This window comes from Nelumbo lutea, chromosome 5 (genome assembly GCF_056320005.1).
Source record: "Nelumbo lutea isolate HS-2025 chromosome 5, American lotus-T2T, whole genome shotgun sequence".
Classification (NCBI taxonomy): domain Eukaryota; kingdom Viridiplantae; phylum Streptophyta; class Magnoliopsida; order Proteales; family Nelumbonaceae; genus Nelumbo; species Nelumbo lutea.
Genome location: NC_142688.1, coordinates 12846638 through 12863600, shown reverse-complemented (window position 1 = coordinate 12863600; position 16963 = coordinate 12846638). Strand labels below are relative to the sequence as shown.

General features: G+C 35.9%; 1 protein-coding gene across 1 annotated transcript; it reads right to left on the bottom strand.

Annotated features, from left to right (window-relative positions):
* Positions 1–263: 263 nt before the first annotated feature.
* Positions 264–4163, bottom strand: LOC148850418 (wax ester synthase/diacylglycerol acyltransferase 4-like). The gene is made up of 4 exons (XM_088943677.1): positions 3114–4163; positions 2517–2861; positions 2252–2389; positions 264–668 (listed from the first exon to the last, which is right to left on the bottom strand). The coding sequence occupies exons 1-4, from the start codon at positions 3900–3902 to the stop codon at positions 489–491; spliced, it is 1452 nt and encodes a 483-aa protein (XP_088799803.1). The 5' UTR covers positions 3903–4163; the 3' UTR covers positions 264–488.
* Positions 4164–16963: the final 12800 nt, after the last annotated feature.

The following is a 16963-nucleotide window of genomic DNA, read 5'->3' as shown; positions in this document are numbered from 1 at the left end:
TTAAAAAGAGAAATCAATAGTTATTTCGGATTATTTTGGTTTTCTTTTTTCCTTCTGTTTCTATATTCTTTTTTCTGATGCAATAATTTTGCTGTGGCCATCGAATTCGTTTTCTTGACAAAATGCTGATTGAATCTGCAATCGATAATCTTCTATTCTCAAAGCTATATAAACTGAGAGAAAGGATTACAGGAGTGCAGGAAAAAATGGGGTAGATGGAAAATCGATAGATGTTGAGGGATTATTGCACATGATCAGCAGAGTTTTGCAACAATCGGGATCTTCTATTAATTGATACAAGAAGTAGAGGAAGGAATGCAGGGTTGGAGTTATATAATTTATTGTTGATAAAGTGCAATAGTATAAAGCTACAATCTGGCAAATATAAGCCATAGACTAGATCAGAATATTTATCCTTAGTAAATCATATATTTTATTGGTATTTCCATGGCCCATGTGGTTTGCTCTTTGTAACTTGAACAGGTTTTTCAATCAGATTTCTTGGAATTCTTCCCAGGAGCCGTTCGAATCGCTTCAGCCGCTTCAGAAATCTTTTCATAGGCTTCATTCATGCATGAAACGAACAGCTGAGAATCGATGAAATCCTTTTCTGTTCTCACGGCCACCCTCAGCTTTCCCATGTAACTCACTATGGTAAATACAAGGCTCTGTAATCCAACAACGTGAAGCCAAAATTAAGGCTAAGTGTTCCATTTTTGCAGCTCACCCAGAACAAAATTAAAGAAATGGCTTATTGTGTTATTCTGTTTAGGAAAGCTCTAATATAATTAAACTAGCATGCTTGAGGCTTGATACCAACATTCATGAATTTGGTTTGCAATGCCAAATCCAATGAAAAGCTTGGTAAGGATTTCAGAAATTAGATTTAAGCAAGGAATAATCACTTATCTTCTATTTGATTTTGATCTAATCCAATAACTATATGAAATAAAAAAAAAAACTAAGGTCTATTTACTTCTAAAGTTGGTTCAGGCATCATTTGTTCTTTCTTCACTAAAGTATTGATATGTTAAGCTTAAAAAAAAAAAAAAAAACTATGGATAAGTTAGAATGTATAAAGTTGATAAGGACCAGAGGACTTTTGTTGCATTTTTGTTTTTTCTTTATTTATTAATATTTTTTGTCAGCCTTTCTACACTCTTGTTTATGGATGTCTGTCAATGGGTTGGGCCCATAAACTGGACCCAGTGGTATGCATCAAGCCATCAATCCAGTGCTGTCCGGTCCAAAGTCCAAAAGACCAAAACTCTATGACGTGGCCAGTTTCTTGACCCAACAAAACAATGTGGGTATTGGTATATGAAAATTATTGCTTCTAACAAACACTAAAACCCAAGCTTGTACGCAATGCTAGTGACGAACGAGACGACAAAGTATTACTCTTATGTTGCCATGCGTTAGTTATTGTATGGCTTGAGGTTCAGGGAGGTTTAGTTCTTTCTCCTGGCAAGAACTATGTTTTGTATACATCTGCAATAATAGAATCCATGGGTAAATAGCAAACTAAGGCGGTGTTTTATGGCATGACTTTTTTTGGTTTCCATACCAACGTGAATTGTTGTCGGTTCCATAAGGTTATGTTTGGTTTGAAGGAAAAAGTAGGGAAAAAACAAACAAATTAAAATCATCCGAAAGACACAAAAATGATTGTGTATGTTTTTCTAAAACTGAAACAAAAAAGCATCCTTGGATTTCTTCTTTTAAAAATTTGTTTTTATTTTATGAATCATTATTTTGATGGTTTCAAAAACATGTGTTAGCTTAATATTCATGTTATAGAACGCCTCCTTAGTTTTTATTTTAAAAGGAAAAAACACTGGCCAGTTTTATTTCAAAGAACAATACATATTTATAGAACCAACAAAATAATAATGGCTTTTAAAATAAAAAACAATTTTTTATTTGTAGTGTAAAAATTGTATGATTTATAGAGCATGCTATTAAATATAATCAGAAAAAGCATGCTCAATTTTTAAACAAATAATTAAAAAATATATTTATTTTTTGTTTCGGTTTTGAGTACAAAAAACACATAAAACCAAGAATAAGTTTTTAAACGAAATGGTTTTGCTTCATTTTTAGAAATCGCCGATATCAAGAAAAACAATTGATCACGCGGTAGAACACCATCTGTTAGAGAAGAAAAACCTATTCAGGACCTCACCTTTATGGGGCTTAATTATATATAAGCTTTTAGCTAGGTTGAATGGTTCTTAATTTGAGAGCTCACCTGAGGAACACCGGCCAAGGTGAAGTAGAAGCTGTTAATGGGAAGGTCTGCTATCACCATTTTCTGCGTAGGACCAACCAAGCTAGTCATTGTGATGCTGGCGTTCTTCCATGTTGAGTATATATATCGAGATGCAGCCTAGTAGATGACCACAACATACCAATTAATTAATTCATATAATTATCAGTTAGTGATAATTAATTAACAAGAAGGAGAAGATGATGAGTTGTTGTTGTTAAATCAAATAATCAATTAAGCAACTAACCTCTGGGCCTCTGATGCTCCTCAAGACGTGAAGCAATCTATTGTTGAAGAAGAGAGCCATGGAGTTTCTCCTCCTCCTCATCTCTTTCTTTGCTTGGACTACGAAATCCATGGGATCCACTTTGTTCACGTCCACGTTGGATGGAACCGAAACGTGCAACAAGCTAAATCGGTTTCCCCATATGTTAGCCTTGAGCATGTCGCCTACTGTCTTAAACCCTTTCAACATCCTTGCGTTCAACACCACCAAAGATGTTATCCTCGCCTTCTTTGATACCTTCCCTACTCGTTTCATGTACAGTTGGATCGCGTATGATATGATTCCGGTCACCGCTTCGTTCACAGTCTGCTCTAAGTTCAATCAACAACAAACTTGTTAATTAATTAGTTGATTTCCAGTTTTCCTGGAACTCGATCGACTGGGGTTGGTCGAGTTTGCAATTGTGTTGATTAATTAGAAACACATATATATAGATAGATAGATAGATAGATAGATAGATAGATAGAGAGAGAGAGAGAGAACTGTGCATGTGTTAAAATTAGAACTGAAGATCGAATTAAGCTCATGATTAATTAATTTTTAAGAAAGTTTGATTACCCCGCCAAACTTGGACTGGATTCGGCCTAAGTCGTCGAGGGAAAATGTAATGGATGAGATGGAAATCGGTTCGTACTCGACTCCGGGCAACCCAGAACGGATTGCGGTCTTATCATCTTCCAGAAACGTACCAAACAACACACTCCGAGCAGAGTCGGTAAGAGTGTTGACGCATACAGTTAGAAAGCTACACAATCTAGACCACTTACTTAACCCTCCTGTACCTTGCATCATTCTGGAGGACATGGAAGGGAAAGTAAGCGGAAGCGAAGGATCATCCGCCCTTTTCAGGCAGGAAAACAGTGCACCGATGAGTGAGTAGCCATCCCCAATTGCATGGTTGATCTTAAACACCAGAGTGGCCTCGGCGTTGGTGGACGGATAAGGGATGACATGGACGTTCCACAGAGGCCGGTTTTCTGGGAGAGGGTCCATTGTAATCTTGGACAAGTACTCGTTGGTGTAGTCGTCGTAGTCTTCTCTGGATAAACCAGAAGGGAAGGTGGGGATGAGAATGTGTTCGTCGATATCAACCTCCACCTTCTTCCATCTCTGCATTCCCTTCTTGTCGGTGATGATGACAGAAGAGAAGCGATCATTGATGGGTATGAAGATATCTTGGAGAAACGTAGCAGTTTGGGATCTGTTGAGCGGGGCACCCAGCTCGTACACCCCGATTATGGGAATTGAGAGGCTAGAACTGTTAATGCACTGAGACAGTGGGCTCAGAGGGGGTAGTGTATGGACTTCTTCAAGTAGAAGAGCTTGTTTTTCCTTGAAAGAAGCCATACTAGCTAGCTAGCTAAATCAATGACGATTAATTATCTTCTTTTTGCTGCTTGTTGCAATTCTGAGTTCTCTCTCAGCCTTCTTATAGGAGAAGTAAACAGACCACCAAGCACCAACGTGACGATGATTATTGATGAACTTTTTTTTGTCTGGTTGCTTAGTATTTTCTTCTGTGGGGACTGCCAAATGCATTAATAATGGATTGATTCAACAACCACTAGATCAGATATCTAGTGGTGTTGACGGAGTACTAGATCGCTTATGTTTTTTTGCGTTATGTACAAAAGATTATATTCAAATCCAACGGCTATTATTGTCTTGACGGAGTGTACTAGATCGCTTATCTTTTTTTTTTTTTTTTTCTTTTTTTTTGGGTAAAATCTAAATGAAGCAACCGTCTCCATGAGGACTGAAAAGATAAAACTCTAACCGCAGTATGGCGAGGGCCTATCGCACTGTTCCATGATGTCTCTTTCTATCTTTTTTAGCTGGCCTTTACTTTCTTTCCTGTTTCATTTGTCGTTGTCTTTGTGGCAAGCCGCCTAGTTTGGAAAAAATGAAATCGGACTCAGCCACGTTACTGGGTTAATTTACTCAGTAAATTCCATCAGTCTTTATTTAATTAGCTCTGCCAAGTATTTATATTTACAGATGCAAATTTCAGAGTTGCTCATGGTTAATTTCTTTGTTTTAGGCGTAGCTTTGTCATTTAATTTGGTAGAGTACTTAGTTGATCAAGTAATTAACTTCCACGATGGAGTGATATATATGAGTAGAAAACAGAGGTATCATTCATGAAAATGCATGATAGCTAGAAAACAGCAACAAGATCAAATTTTCGATAGCTACGTACATTTATTGGATTATGACCAAAGATATTTGATTTGTAAGAAAAAAACTATTGATGACTTAATGAAATATTGAATATCTGGCTCTTTGACAATAAACAGATTTGTCTTTTTATCTTGTGAATTTTCTGTTTTTTTAATCCTTTGATGCATTGCATCCAGATCCTAAGTTCCTGAATAACAGGATGTTACTTCAACACGGATGCAAGGAACCCGCCAGACTACAATAATTGAGACGTCTTATTCCTTGCTATCACGGGGAAACAAGAAAGCCAAATGTATCATGGGCAGTTCCAAATGTGTTTTTTTTTTTTTTTTTTTTTGAGCAATCACAGCTAGGGATGGCATGGGTTTTGTAAATTCTATAATTTGAGAATCCAAATCCTTTCGGCACATGAAAATGAAAACCCTCCCTACATGTGAAAATATAAATCCTATTATTTCTTTTTATATATAAACAATAAATAAGTAAAACAACATGAATAAATATCAAAGTTTTTAATTATTTAATTAAGGCACATAAAAAATATATTAATTTATCAATTATTCTTCGCATAAAATTTAAAATATTATTAAATCTAACATCTAATACATAAAGTTCATATGCTTTCCAACAATATGTGGCTAGGGAAGGATAAGGTTTGGCCAAATACTATACCCTACCTATACCCATATGGGTTATAGAATCTCAAAACCTGTCAATGCCCCAAAATCCATCATTCGAGCAAAAAAAAAAAAAAAAACATGGGGTCAGGTACCCACCGGGTTAGGTAGAAATTTCCATCCTAATCACAACAAGTTATTTGGAACCTCAACAATATCTACTTTCTAAAAATTGCAAGAAAATACCGTTTTTTGGGCATTTTCTATTGTACATTAAACACTTTAGTTAATCAGAAACGTACCTACAAATATTTAAATGAATACCACTTGATTAATTAGCAATTAGATGATACTGGTTGAATGGTTATTATGATCTTTTTAGGTGCCTTGTTTGACTGCCCTCTGGTAGGCAGGGCAAACCTGATTTACACCCTGCATATCATAATCGAACCCATGATTTAATAATGGATATGACATTAAATAGAACATAAGAGTGAAACATGACTTAGATGATGATACCATAGTAAAACACTTTTTTTTTCTTTTTTCTTTTTTATTTTTAATGATTAATCACAGCAAGTTGGTTGGAACATCTAATAAGATCTGCTTTCCCAAATGTGCAAAGAATATCATTTTTTGGAAATTTATATTGTGCCTGAAAACTTTAACCCATCAGAAGATAGGACGAATTTAAATGAATACCAGTTTATCTAGTAGCAATTAGATGCTGGCTACCAGTTGATTGGTTGGTTACCTTTTAAAAAAAATTATACTATATTGAAATTTGAATGGCCGACCTGCCCCTCTGCTTGAGGAAGAAAAAAGGATATAACTCTAAAAAGTAAGAAATGGTTTAAAACTTAATAATTCGATAATGGATATAGTATTAAATAGAATAGAATGACAGAATAGGATTCATGTAATTTTGACCCAGATACTTAGAGCTTTTCCTGGATCAGGCAATCGGTTTTGTTTTATTCTAAATCTGGTCTTTGGCCAAAAATCATTGAATCGGTTAATGATACATTGACTCAGGCGATCAAACCGTTGATCAATTGGCTCATTCAACAGTTTTTGGTCATTTTTATTTTTAATTATTTTTTTAATTTTTATTGTTAAGACGGGCCATCCGTTCGAACTAAACAGTTAAACCGTTGACCCAGAAATCGTTGATCCATGATTATCACACGTGAGAGTACCTGCACTATCGGTGACCAGTTTGAAATAAGATTGTTAATTTAACTTTTAATACATGAATTTTGAAATTGAAATATTTAATAGAGTTCATATCCATTTCCCCTTTGGATGCTTTTTCAAAGAGATCTTCCCATACAAAGAAGATTCTATTTGTGTTCTGTTTTGTTTAGTTTGAAAAGTCTTCTAAGTTCTAACCGATGGTCTATCTTATTTAAATTATAGAGGAATATTCTATTTATTTTTGGATAAAATACAAAAATCTCTCCTAAAGTTTCTGAGAATCATAAAAATCTCTCCTATAACTTTATTTTAATAAAAACTTCCCTTTCATCACTGACCCAAATGGAAAACCATTAAAATTATGAAAGTGCCCGTGATTAATCGTTAGATTGTCATTAAAATATTTCAAAATACCGGAATTGTCCTTGCTTACCCTTCCTCTTGACGGAAAACAAGGGAACGACATGAAATCCTTCCCCCAATTTCCCCTCACTACTTTTTGTCCTTGATTTCTTCTTTCTCCATCTCTCTTCTCCGTCCCCTTTGTCCGCCCCCCCTCTTCCATCAAGTCGGTGTAACTGAAAGGCACTGATCATCTTCTTTACAATGGCAGCGAATAGAGTTTCAGCAACTAGCAACTGCAACCACCTCAAAGTTCTCTCATTCCCTTATTTTCTCTCTTTCTCTCCGCTCTTCTCTTCCCTCTCCTATTTTCTTCATTTTTTTTTCTCTCTCCCTCTCTTTCTCTTCTTCCCCATCTTCTATTTCTTCTTCTTCTTCTTTATGCTTTCCCTTCCGTAACCGGATCTCATAGGCGACATTCCTCTCTTCACCCGTTCCTTTTGCAAGCCATCAGCTAAAAACTTGGCAAGCATTTTCATGGCTTCTGCAGCTGCCAGACTGCTGACAAAAATCATTCTTGTAATGTCATGGCAGCCACTGGTATTTGGTTGTCGGGACAGAACGAATTGCTGAATAAGCTTCTTTAAAGCTAAATTAGGAACCAATATTTTGCAAATTTTATAATTCAGTATTTTGAAATATTTTAATGACATTTGACAATTAATTAGGGGCATGCACCTTCATAATTTTAACGGTTTTCCGTTTGGATTAGTAATGGAAGGGAGGATTTTGTGGAATTCTTAAAAATTCAAAGGAGATTTTTATCAAACTAAAACTACAGGAGAGGTTTTATAATTGTCAAAAACTTCAGATAAGGTTAGTTTTTGTATTTTACCCTTTATTTTTTTTGTTTTACTTAGTTGGAAAAATCTTTTAACCGCTGGTCTCTCTTATAGAGAATTATTGAATCGCACATTATATAAGACACCCACTTTCTCAAAACTATTTTCTATGTAGGTAATTGGGCTTGGGTTAGAAGGTTGTTATAGGCTGCATCTAACTACATTGTTTGCACATTCATCAAAAACCGAAAAATTGCCCAGATTATATATATAATTATATATTCACGATAATCTATTTATAAAATAATATTAATATTTATGATATATTAAATAATATATATTATAAATGTAAAAACCGAAACTGAAAAATGGAATCAATTCAGTTTTGGTTCAAAATATTATGAAAAAAATGAAGGGCCATTCGGTTTCAAAAAATGAAGGACCATTCATTGAATATGGGTTTACTTTACTTGATCATCGCATCTTAGGTCTCGTCTCTTTCATGTGTCACTCCAATTTACTGTCACCAGGGAGAAAGGTTAAAAAAAGGTGAAGGGAGAAAGAGAGGGAGGAATATTGATGAGCGATGACGAATTAGGAATAATTATTTTTATTTAAAAAAAAAATAAGTTAGCAAAGTCAGTGTCTAGCTATAGTGTCCAGTGAGCAGTGGGTGGTAACGAGAGAATAATAGAGAGAATTTTATTTTTTTCATCACATATTATACATGGGGGATTAAGGCCTTAAGGGTAGGGAGTAAGTAAAGCAGGGTTGTAGACTGCACAAAGCCCACTGACCTTATCACTGCAGTTATTCATGTCAAAGACCAAATCAGCCTCCCACAAGATTGCCCCCCATAACGTCCCACAACACATCTCTGTTGTGTATTGAAAATATTTCCCGATGATAATTTCAGATACATGATAGGAATGTCATCATCGGGAGATGTTCTTAATATACAGTGGGGATGTGCTGTAGGACGTTGTGGAGGACAATTTTGTGGGGGGCTGATTTGAACTCCGAACTGAATTCTGATTATATACATCTGTATGTATTTCAAGGAGTTCGAATTTGCATTCCACATGCAAATTCCAGTGTACATTTTCATACTTGTCATGTAGAGATATTTCTAATACACCGTTGAAATGGGTTGTGGGACATTCATACAGATTCCTATAGAGAGAGAGAGAGATTTCTATTTGAATGCATCTTAGAAGTACATATGCTTCTAATATTAATATTTCATGTTGAATGTGAAGACACTTGAATCAACGTGACCTTGTGATCCACAGTGAAAAAGTGGAAGTGAGAGTGAAACCATTATTGAGAGAATGATAATAAAAGATCACAATTTTACATTTTTCAAGTAACTCAATTTTTTTGTGTTTCACAATTAAAAGAAGGATTGAGTGATTGACGATGCCAAAACCAATAATAGGGAACAGTTTTTTTATTATTATATATATTGTGTTAAAAATTAAGAAAAGAAAAGGCAGTATGTCTGTTGGGTTGCGACTTATATTGCGAATGCGAGTGTAGCCCCCACAAAATTGGGGTTTCACATGGCGGGCTGTTAAAGTTGTAACATGAGAGAGAATAATTGAGAGAATGATAACAAAAAAGGACCACGATGACTCCTCACACATTTTTCAAGTGACTATTTTTTTTGAGGCCGACGAGTAGGCAACGCGTTCACACATGGTGCAGACGAGGGAAAGGTTAAACGAATCGAGTTTGGATTTACTGCACCCGGCTTTGTCTGTACAGGGGTGCTCCCAAATTCCCTATCAAATTGGGACGCCTTCCAATTTGCATCGCTCTCCAACTCAAATACGCGAGCTATTTAGCGGTGTTGTTTGGCATTGATGCCGTTTTTTTTAGAAAACGGTGCCACATTAGAGAAAACAGTGCTTCAAATCTCTTTTTATTTGGCATCATTTTTTCAGGAAAAAAAAAAAAACATTGCTCTAAACCATATCTTGGAAATCAGAAGATTGTTGTTGGGAGCAATTTTATATTCAATGTTTCAACACTAGTACCAAATGAAACCAATATTGTCTTCTTAGAAAACAGCCTACGTGGCAGAGACAAAAAATAATCATTGTTTTTTAAGGGGTAATAGCATATAAGGGTAACTTTTGGGGTTTAATATCAATAAAAGTAATATATTTAAAAAAAAATTCAAAAATATGTTAATTTTTTAAAAATAATATCAATAAAGGGCAGAAACAATGTTCATCTTCTTCTTCTTGCCATTTGTTCACCAGAGCCGTTGCCCACCATCATTGTCCGTACTGCCCGCCTCATCTTCTTCTTCTTGCCATTTCTCCATCCAACGTCGTCACCTCCACCTCTAGCAACATTGCTGGAGGTAGAGGTGGCGGCGGCGGCACTGGACAAAGAAACCACCAGCGCCATTACCATCGTCGCCGCCACCTCTGCCTCCAACCACCTCCGACAATGTTGCCGAAGGTAGAGGTGGGTGGACAGCGGCGACAGGTGACAGCTCTGATGAACAAAGGGCAAGAAGAAGATGATGAACAGTATTTTTGCCCTTTATTGATATTAGTTTTAAAAAGTTAACCTATTTTTTATTTTTTTTTCATTATATTACTTTTATTCATATTAAACCACAAAAGTTGCCCTTATATGATAGAAACCCTTTTTTTAATGGTGCGGTGTTCCCAACACTAATGCCAAACACCTACTTAAACGTTAATACTTAAAACCACAAGACTATTCCATGACAAAATTTAATATTGTCTATAAAACCTTAATCCCTTTTTCTTCATTTCGCAAAGAATAAAGGAAGGAGAAATCAGAACTCCAAATAGAGAGCCATACACTATACTTCACATATCTCATGAAACATGGGATGAAGAAATTAGAAAAGTTTATTGTCAATTGGGACATATCTATCACTCCATAAATGCCGATCTCCACAAACGAAGACATTGCTGAAGCATAATCTTGACTGATGAACATCGAAAAACGAAAACAAAGAAAATTGTTGAAAACCAAACAAGCTCTAACCTGTAAATTAGTAAATGATTTGTAAGAAATTGTTTCTTCTTCACTTGATACTCCCTTTTAAAGTCAATTTTATAAAATGGAAACTTCATTTTATAATGATGTTATTGAGAAAAAAAAATCATGAACAGAAAGACAATGGAGACTGCACAAATTAGGAAGCATGTTACAGAGTAATTAATGTTTATTAACTTTGCTCTTGAACTTATCTCAACTTCAAGACTTCTGAATCTTCACCTCAATCAATTGGACATATCATACACTATAAAGTATTAGAAAATGGGGTCATTGAAACTTAGAAGAGAAGCTCTGAGGAGCATTTGAAGACACTATCTTTATAATGTTATTTGCCCCCACTCAGTTCCATTGAGTTTGTTGTTGGATTACAGACAAATCTGTTCTTAGAATGCAATATAGCCTTGGGCGAGAATTTGCAACTAGCAAAGTTGAAGAGTCTCTGAATAAACCTTCTACATGTGAGACAGTAGCAAATTGGAATGAGAGAGACAGGAGTGATTTTGAAAACTTGTGTGTGTAAATGTTTTATTCACGCTCCTTAAATCACTTCTGAAGAGGTATGGAATAGAGAAAAAAAATGCTCATTGAACGACCAGTTAATGACTGTTAACTTTGAATTGTGTCTCTTGATCACACCTGATCGAATCGTGGCCATTGAAAACATCAACGGTCAACCTCGTACTAAAAGTCAAAGTTGCCCTTCGCGATGCACACACACGCGCGTTGCACAATATCAAGCCTCCATAGTTCTCGTCTTTATTTCTAAGGAATGTAAATGGGCTACTATTTAAATACTCAAAACAAGTTTTATAATTTTTCAATATAGGACAGGTTAAAAACTGATTTTAGTACGAGAAAAAACTATTTTTCAAAACATGTGTGTAAGTGTGTTTTTCATGTAATTGATTAGTCAGACCCCCATTTGATTTAATCAACATAAAGTCATCAAAACAACAAGATTTTCCGATTTGTTGCTTCAATTATCATTTGCAGAATAAGAAGCACTGAACCTTGACTTAGAGAAAGCAAGTTTACTATGAGGAGCTATGCTAACACTTCAGTATAAACAATTCAATACCAGAATTTTTTTCCCCTGCAATTATTCATTAGTCTCAGTTTGAAAAGAGTATAAATGTAAATATGTATAGTGTAAATACATACAAAATGTAAGATTTTGCACTCTACATATTTGCATTTGCACTCCATCTAAACTCAGCTTTAATGGCATCCGCCCCATGAAAGGGCTAGGCCCGAACGGTTTTCTTTGATCAAAGTATCTATTTGTATTCTCTCTTTAAATTTTTAGTTTGAAAAAATTGAGCAGCCAGAAAAAGGTAAGGGGAGATTGAGTCCCCCGGTTGGTTTAATACGACCCCTCTGAGTCCCATTGATGTTAAAAGTGACCAAACCCGATTTTCTCCTTATATAAAGCACCTTTATACTACATCACACACATCCCAATCCGATTTTCTTCCCATGAATAACAACAATGCAAGTCGTCGTAACCTGCCAACAATATACGTTTCAATCACTCTCCCAATCATCACGGTGGGTTCCAGTCTCATGTGCGGTGTCAGATCATGTTTAAAGAGTGTTCCAACGTATTTTATTGGCATGTATGTGATCCCTACTCTTTCAACACACACCTTAAAGTTTTGTGAGGTTGGTGTGAAGTGTGCTGATAAGGAATAAATCCAAATTCCACAGCAGTGGAAATGATATTGGAGTTTGGATCAGTTACCATTGACAATGGTGTCAACAATGTCGCAACCGACCATTACAGCCATGCATCATGAATGACAGGGGAGATGTTCCCCATATAAAGGTGGCTTGTTGGAAATCGCACACACAACCCTTGTACTCGGTATGGATTTTCTTATGACCTAAAATCCCATCAGGTCCCACAAAACTAGTGGCTGAGATTTCTCACTTGTATTATGAAAAACAACGATTTTCACGACCCATGAAATATCAGTTTTGACCAATCAAAATCTTTGGTGAATTTTGCTAAATTGAACCTGATTGATTATCACTTTCATGACATCGATCGTTTGATTGGTTATAATATTTTCATGTATCATAATCAAAACCTTTTATCCTAATATGTGTATTTACGAATTTATCAAACTGAAAAAAAAGAAAAAAAAAAAAGAACAGAATATATATTGTTAAAAACTCTAGATAAGTAGATAAAACGATTGTTCTATATAAGGGCATCGATACTTCGAACCTGAACCTCCTTCACTTAGAGGTTGATTGGTCACAGTTCTTCCTATATTTTGGGCCTGTTCTTTTTTGGATTTTGAAAGGGGAAAAGTTGGTCAATGGGATTTTAGTACCATTGACCAAGATACTCAAGTTCTTTTTTCAGATTTATATAGGATTCATGAAAAAATTATTTTCTTTTGATAAGTGGTGCCCATTCACTAGGTGGGTTAATTTTTTAAAAACTGGACTTGATCAGGCAGTGGGTCCATATCCATATCTATCTATATATCTATATTAGCTGGGCTATGATGCACAGTTGTAATAGTGGCAAGAGCCCTATAACAATATCAATTGGGGCAAGTGGTATCAAGTCCAATTTAAGATATATTTTCTAAAAATTTATATAACAGATTTAGCAGATCAAATTGGATCAATCAATATTTATTTGGACTAATAACCAAATATATTGGGGCAACCAATTTTTGAGTTATGCAATGATTCAATCTATTAGAATCATCTTCTTGACACATCTTGTTATAAGGTGCAACTTTTGCAGGTTAGGGTTGAGATTTTGTTAAAATTTCAATGGACCCAATCCAAAACAGTGTAAACTGCTAACTCGGGCCAACCCAACTTGCAGCCTTATCTTGTTATAGTGTTTGTTTGGCAAAGATAGCAGCACTTCAACATCAATACAAATAGTGATGTTTGGGCCCCAAAATATCCCATGGAGAGAGATAACTTTTATAACTAAAATATTAAAATATTATTTATAATTGTAATTAAATTTTTAATGAATTATTAAACTTTGTTATTTTACTTTTATTATTTATCTAATTATATTACTTATTTTTTTCTTGTTTTAGACATTTTTATTCATATTATTTCAATACTTAAGTTTTAACCTAAACATTAATATTTTAATACATTGATGAAAAAATGTAGTACAGGCGAAGATAGTGATAGAAATAGAGAGATAAAGAGAGATAGGGAAAGGGAAAGGGAAAATGATGTTAAAATTAGATGAACCATTGAACATGCAAGATAAATCAAGATTTGTTTTAATAAGAAGGTTTAAGTGGGGGAAATCTTTTAAAAAATATGAAGTCAATTAAATTTATCAAACTGGGTGAATTGGTAGTACCACCCCCACCCAAATTCAACATAACTTGTTTCCACTTTCCGGTCAATCAGCATAACAAAGGGCCCTTCTGCCCTGTAGTCGGTGCTTGCAGCCGGTAGAGCTGCCAATGGGCTCTAAAAATCTGATCCCACATTCAATCAGATTATTGGGTTTAATGAATCACTGGATTGACGCAATAATTAGCTTAGATTATTTTAGATTTGGATGTTAAAATTTTCTATTATTTAATAATTAGTTTGCATGGGGATTTGATCCCATCGTATTTTCAATGCTGCGTCACCATCCATCACCTAGTGGCTAGTGGTTGAATTGAAAGAAACTCGGTACCGCATTTACAAACAACCACATCAATTTTGAGGGGGAATATAATAGCTTTTATCTTTAAAATTAAGTTTTTTTGTTGGAGAACCGACAGCTACCAGTTATATATATATATGCTGATTATAATACCCAGCGGCACATTGAGAACATACATGTGCCTCTGAATGAATGTGACCAGCAATATATATTGTGATTTGTGATAAACAATGGATTTTATTTTATCATATGCCTTATTAATGTTTGGAGGAAATCGGCTTTGGTCAATGCAACGCCTGTTCAAACAGTTTTTACGGTCTGGCATTGTCACCGGATACCGGTAATTCACAGAATGTCATTTTTCATGATTTATTAAAGATCGCCTCTCGTTTTCAAGAAAACCTTGGCATGATCATTGCAACTCTTTATCGAAAAAAAGCAGTCTACCCAATGGGATGAAATACGCTTTTTCGTCTTCTGAGGTATCCGAATATTCATGTCTCATTTGGAGTTGTGCAAGGATGTCGTGTATGTCGACCGTAGGCCCAACAAATGTGGATTATGGAGAGTGGAGTCAATGAATTCTATACCATTATTTTCGTATGGATTAGTGCAGCTGACAAGTGGGAGTGTAATATGTATGTAGCAATCTCTAGATTTTTTTTTTCTTTTTATTGTTCGGGTCATGGCTGATTTGGCTCTGTGAGACATGTGGCCGCTCAATTATTATCCAGCCACGTCAACATAGTTCGGCCACATCAGTCTAGCTTGGCCACATCAATATAGCTCGGTCGAGTTACATTATTATTGTGGTTCCCCATCTTTCAGCCACGTCAATTACACAAGCACAACTATGGATAAAGAGGAACAAGAAAGACAACTCCACTAGGGGATGGGACTATATCCCGAATACCTCGATGGCTAACCTCATCCCGACAACCCCGAAAGCCCGATTCGACCAGGACACAAATCTTCGACTATAAAAATGTACACCATGCTCAAGGTAAGGGACCCCCAACTTCTGAGACCTACACTATTATTTAGCTCAAACCAGATCCCGACCACCTACCACCTCCTATTGACTTGAGCATCGGAGTATTTACCCGGGGATAACTCCTCGAGCCTCTAACTACTCATTCCTTGATCACAGGTCTTGAAGCGCGGCCTTGTCCTTGTAACTCGGCCCCGCCCTACCAGCAAGAAACTGTTTAGTTGCTCTCCTCAGTTCATGCACCACTGAGCCCCGCCCCGACCTACACTATATATATATATATATATATATATATATATATGTGTGTGTGTGGATGATACGGAGTATAAATAGGACACATAATGTATTAAGATCAAAAAGTAGCTGAAAAAAGCATGACAATTTGGAACGCAAAAACATCCCACCTAATTGGCCATGGGAATATGTGCCCGTTTGGAAGGGTTTATGGAAATCTCAAGTCATCAACATTATGGGTTATTTAGAGAGCTCAATTCTTTTGTAAAAATACGTTGAATTGATCAGCTGACCTAATGGTCCAACTACTGAACCGTTCAACCCTAAGAGAGAGAGAGAGAGAAAGAGAGAGATCGTATCTCTCAACGTTGGCGATGGTCAACAGAGTCACTGCTGCTTTCTCCATCACCATTGCTGCTGCATACTCCTCTCTTCTTTCTTTTTCTTTTTTCTTCTTCTCAGCAAACACTGCTGTCTCACTCTCTCCTCTCTTAATCTCTAATAGCACATATATATTAATGATCTTCTTGCCTTAATATTCTAATGTAAGGACTGAGATATAATACATTGTATATTTTAATTCAACAGTTCAAACTGTTCGACCTTGATGATTGAACAATGACCCAAAAATCAGTAGCCAAAGCAATTCCATTTATGAATCAGTTTCTAAAACCTTGCAGATGTTCCCAATGCATAGGGAGGGATGGGCTGTGGACACATACGGGATGCGCTATGTGGAGAGACCAAGGTTTTTAAAACCGGACCGGACAGGAAACTATTTTGGGGCCTGGTTCCTGGGTCAGACAGTCCTACCATTCGGTCCAAATGGATAGCCCACTCTAACAAAAAAAAATAAAAAAAGCAAAAAACGGCCAAACTGTTGTCTAGGCCTACAGTTCGATGGTCCGACCGCCTGGGTCAACAGTTCGTTAACCAAATCAATGGCTTTTGACCAAAAACATAGGATTTATAAAACAGAATCCATCCTATGACAGAAATAAGCAATTGGGATATGCTGTTCGCCAGTACAGAACAAACTGCACAACCAATCATGGATGTGTGAACATTGGCGTACTCACTTGTGATTGGTTACATACTGTTATATACAGTATGGAAATCGGACAAGACTCTACTCACACCGTTCGCAGTCCCTTGCAGTTAATATATAATATCACCAAGAAAAAAAAATATCCAAGTACGGAAATATTCCCAATGCAAAGCTGCAAGGTACTGTACAAATGGTGTAAGACTGTGAACAAGGTTCAAAATATCATTATATATCGGCCAGTATCGGTCAATATGTATCG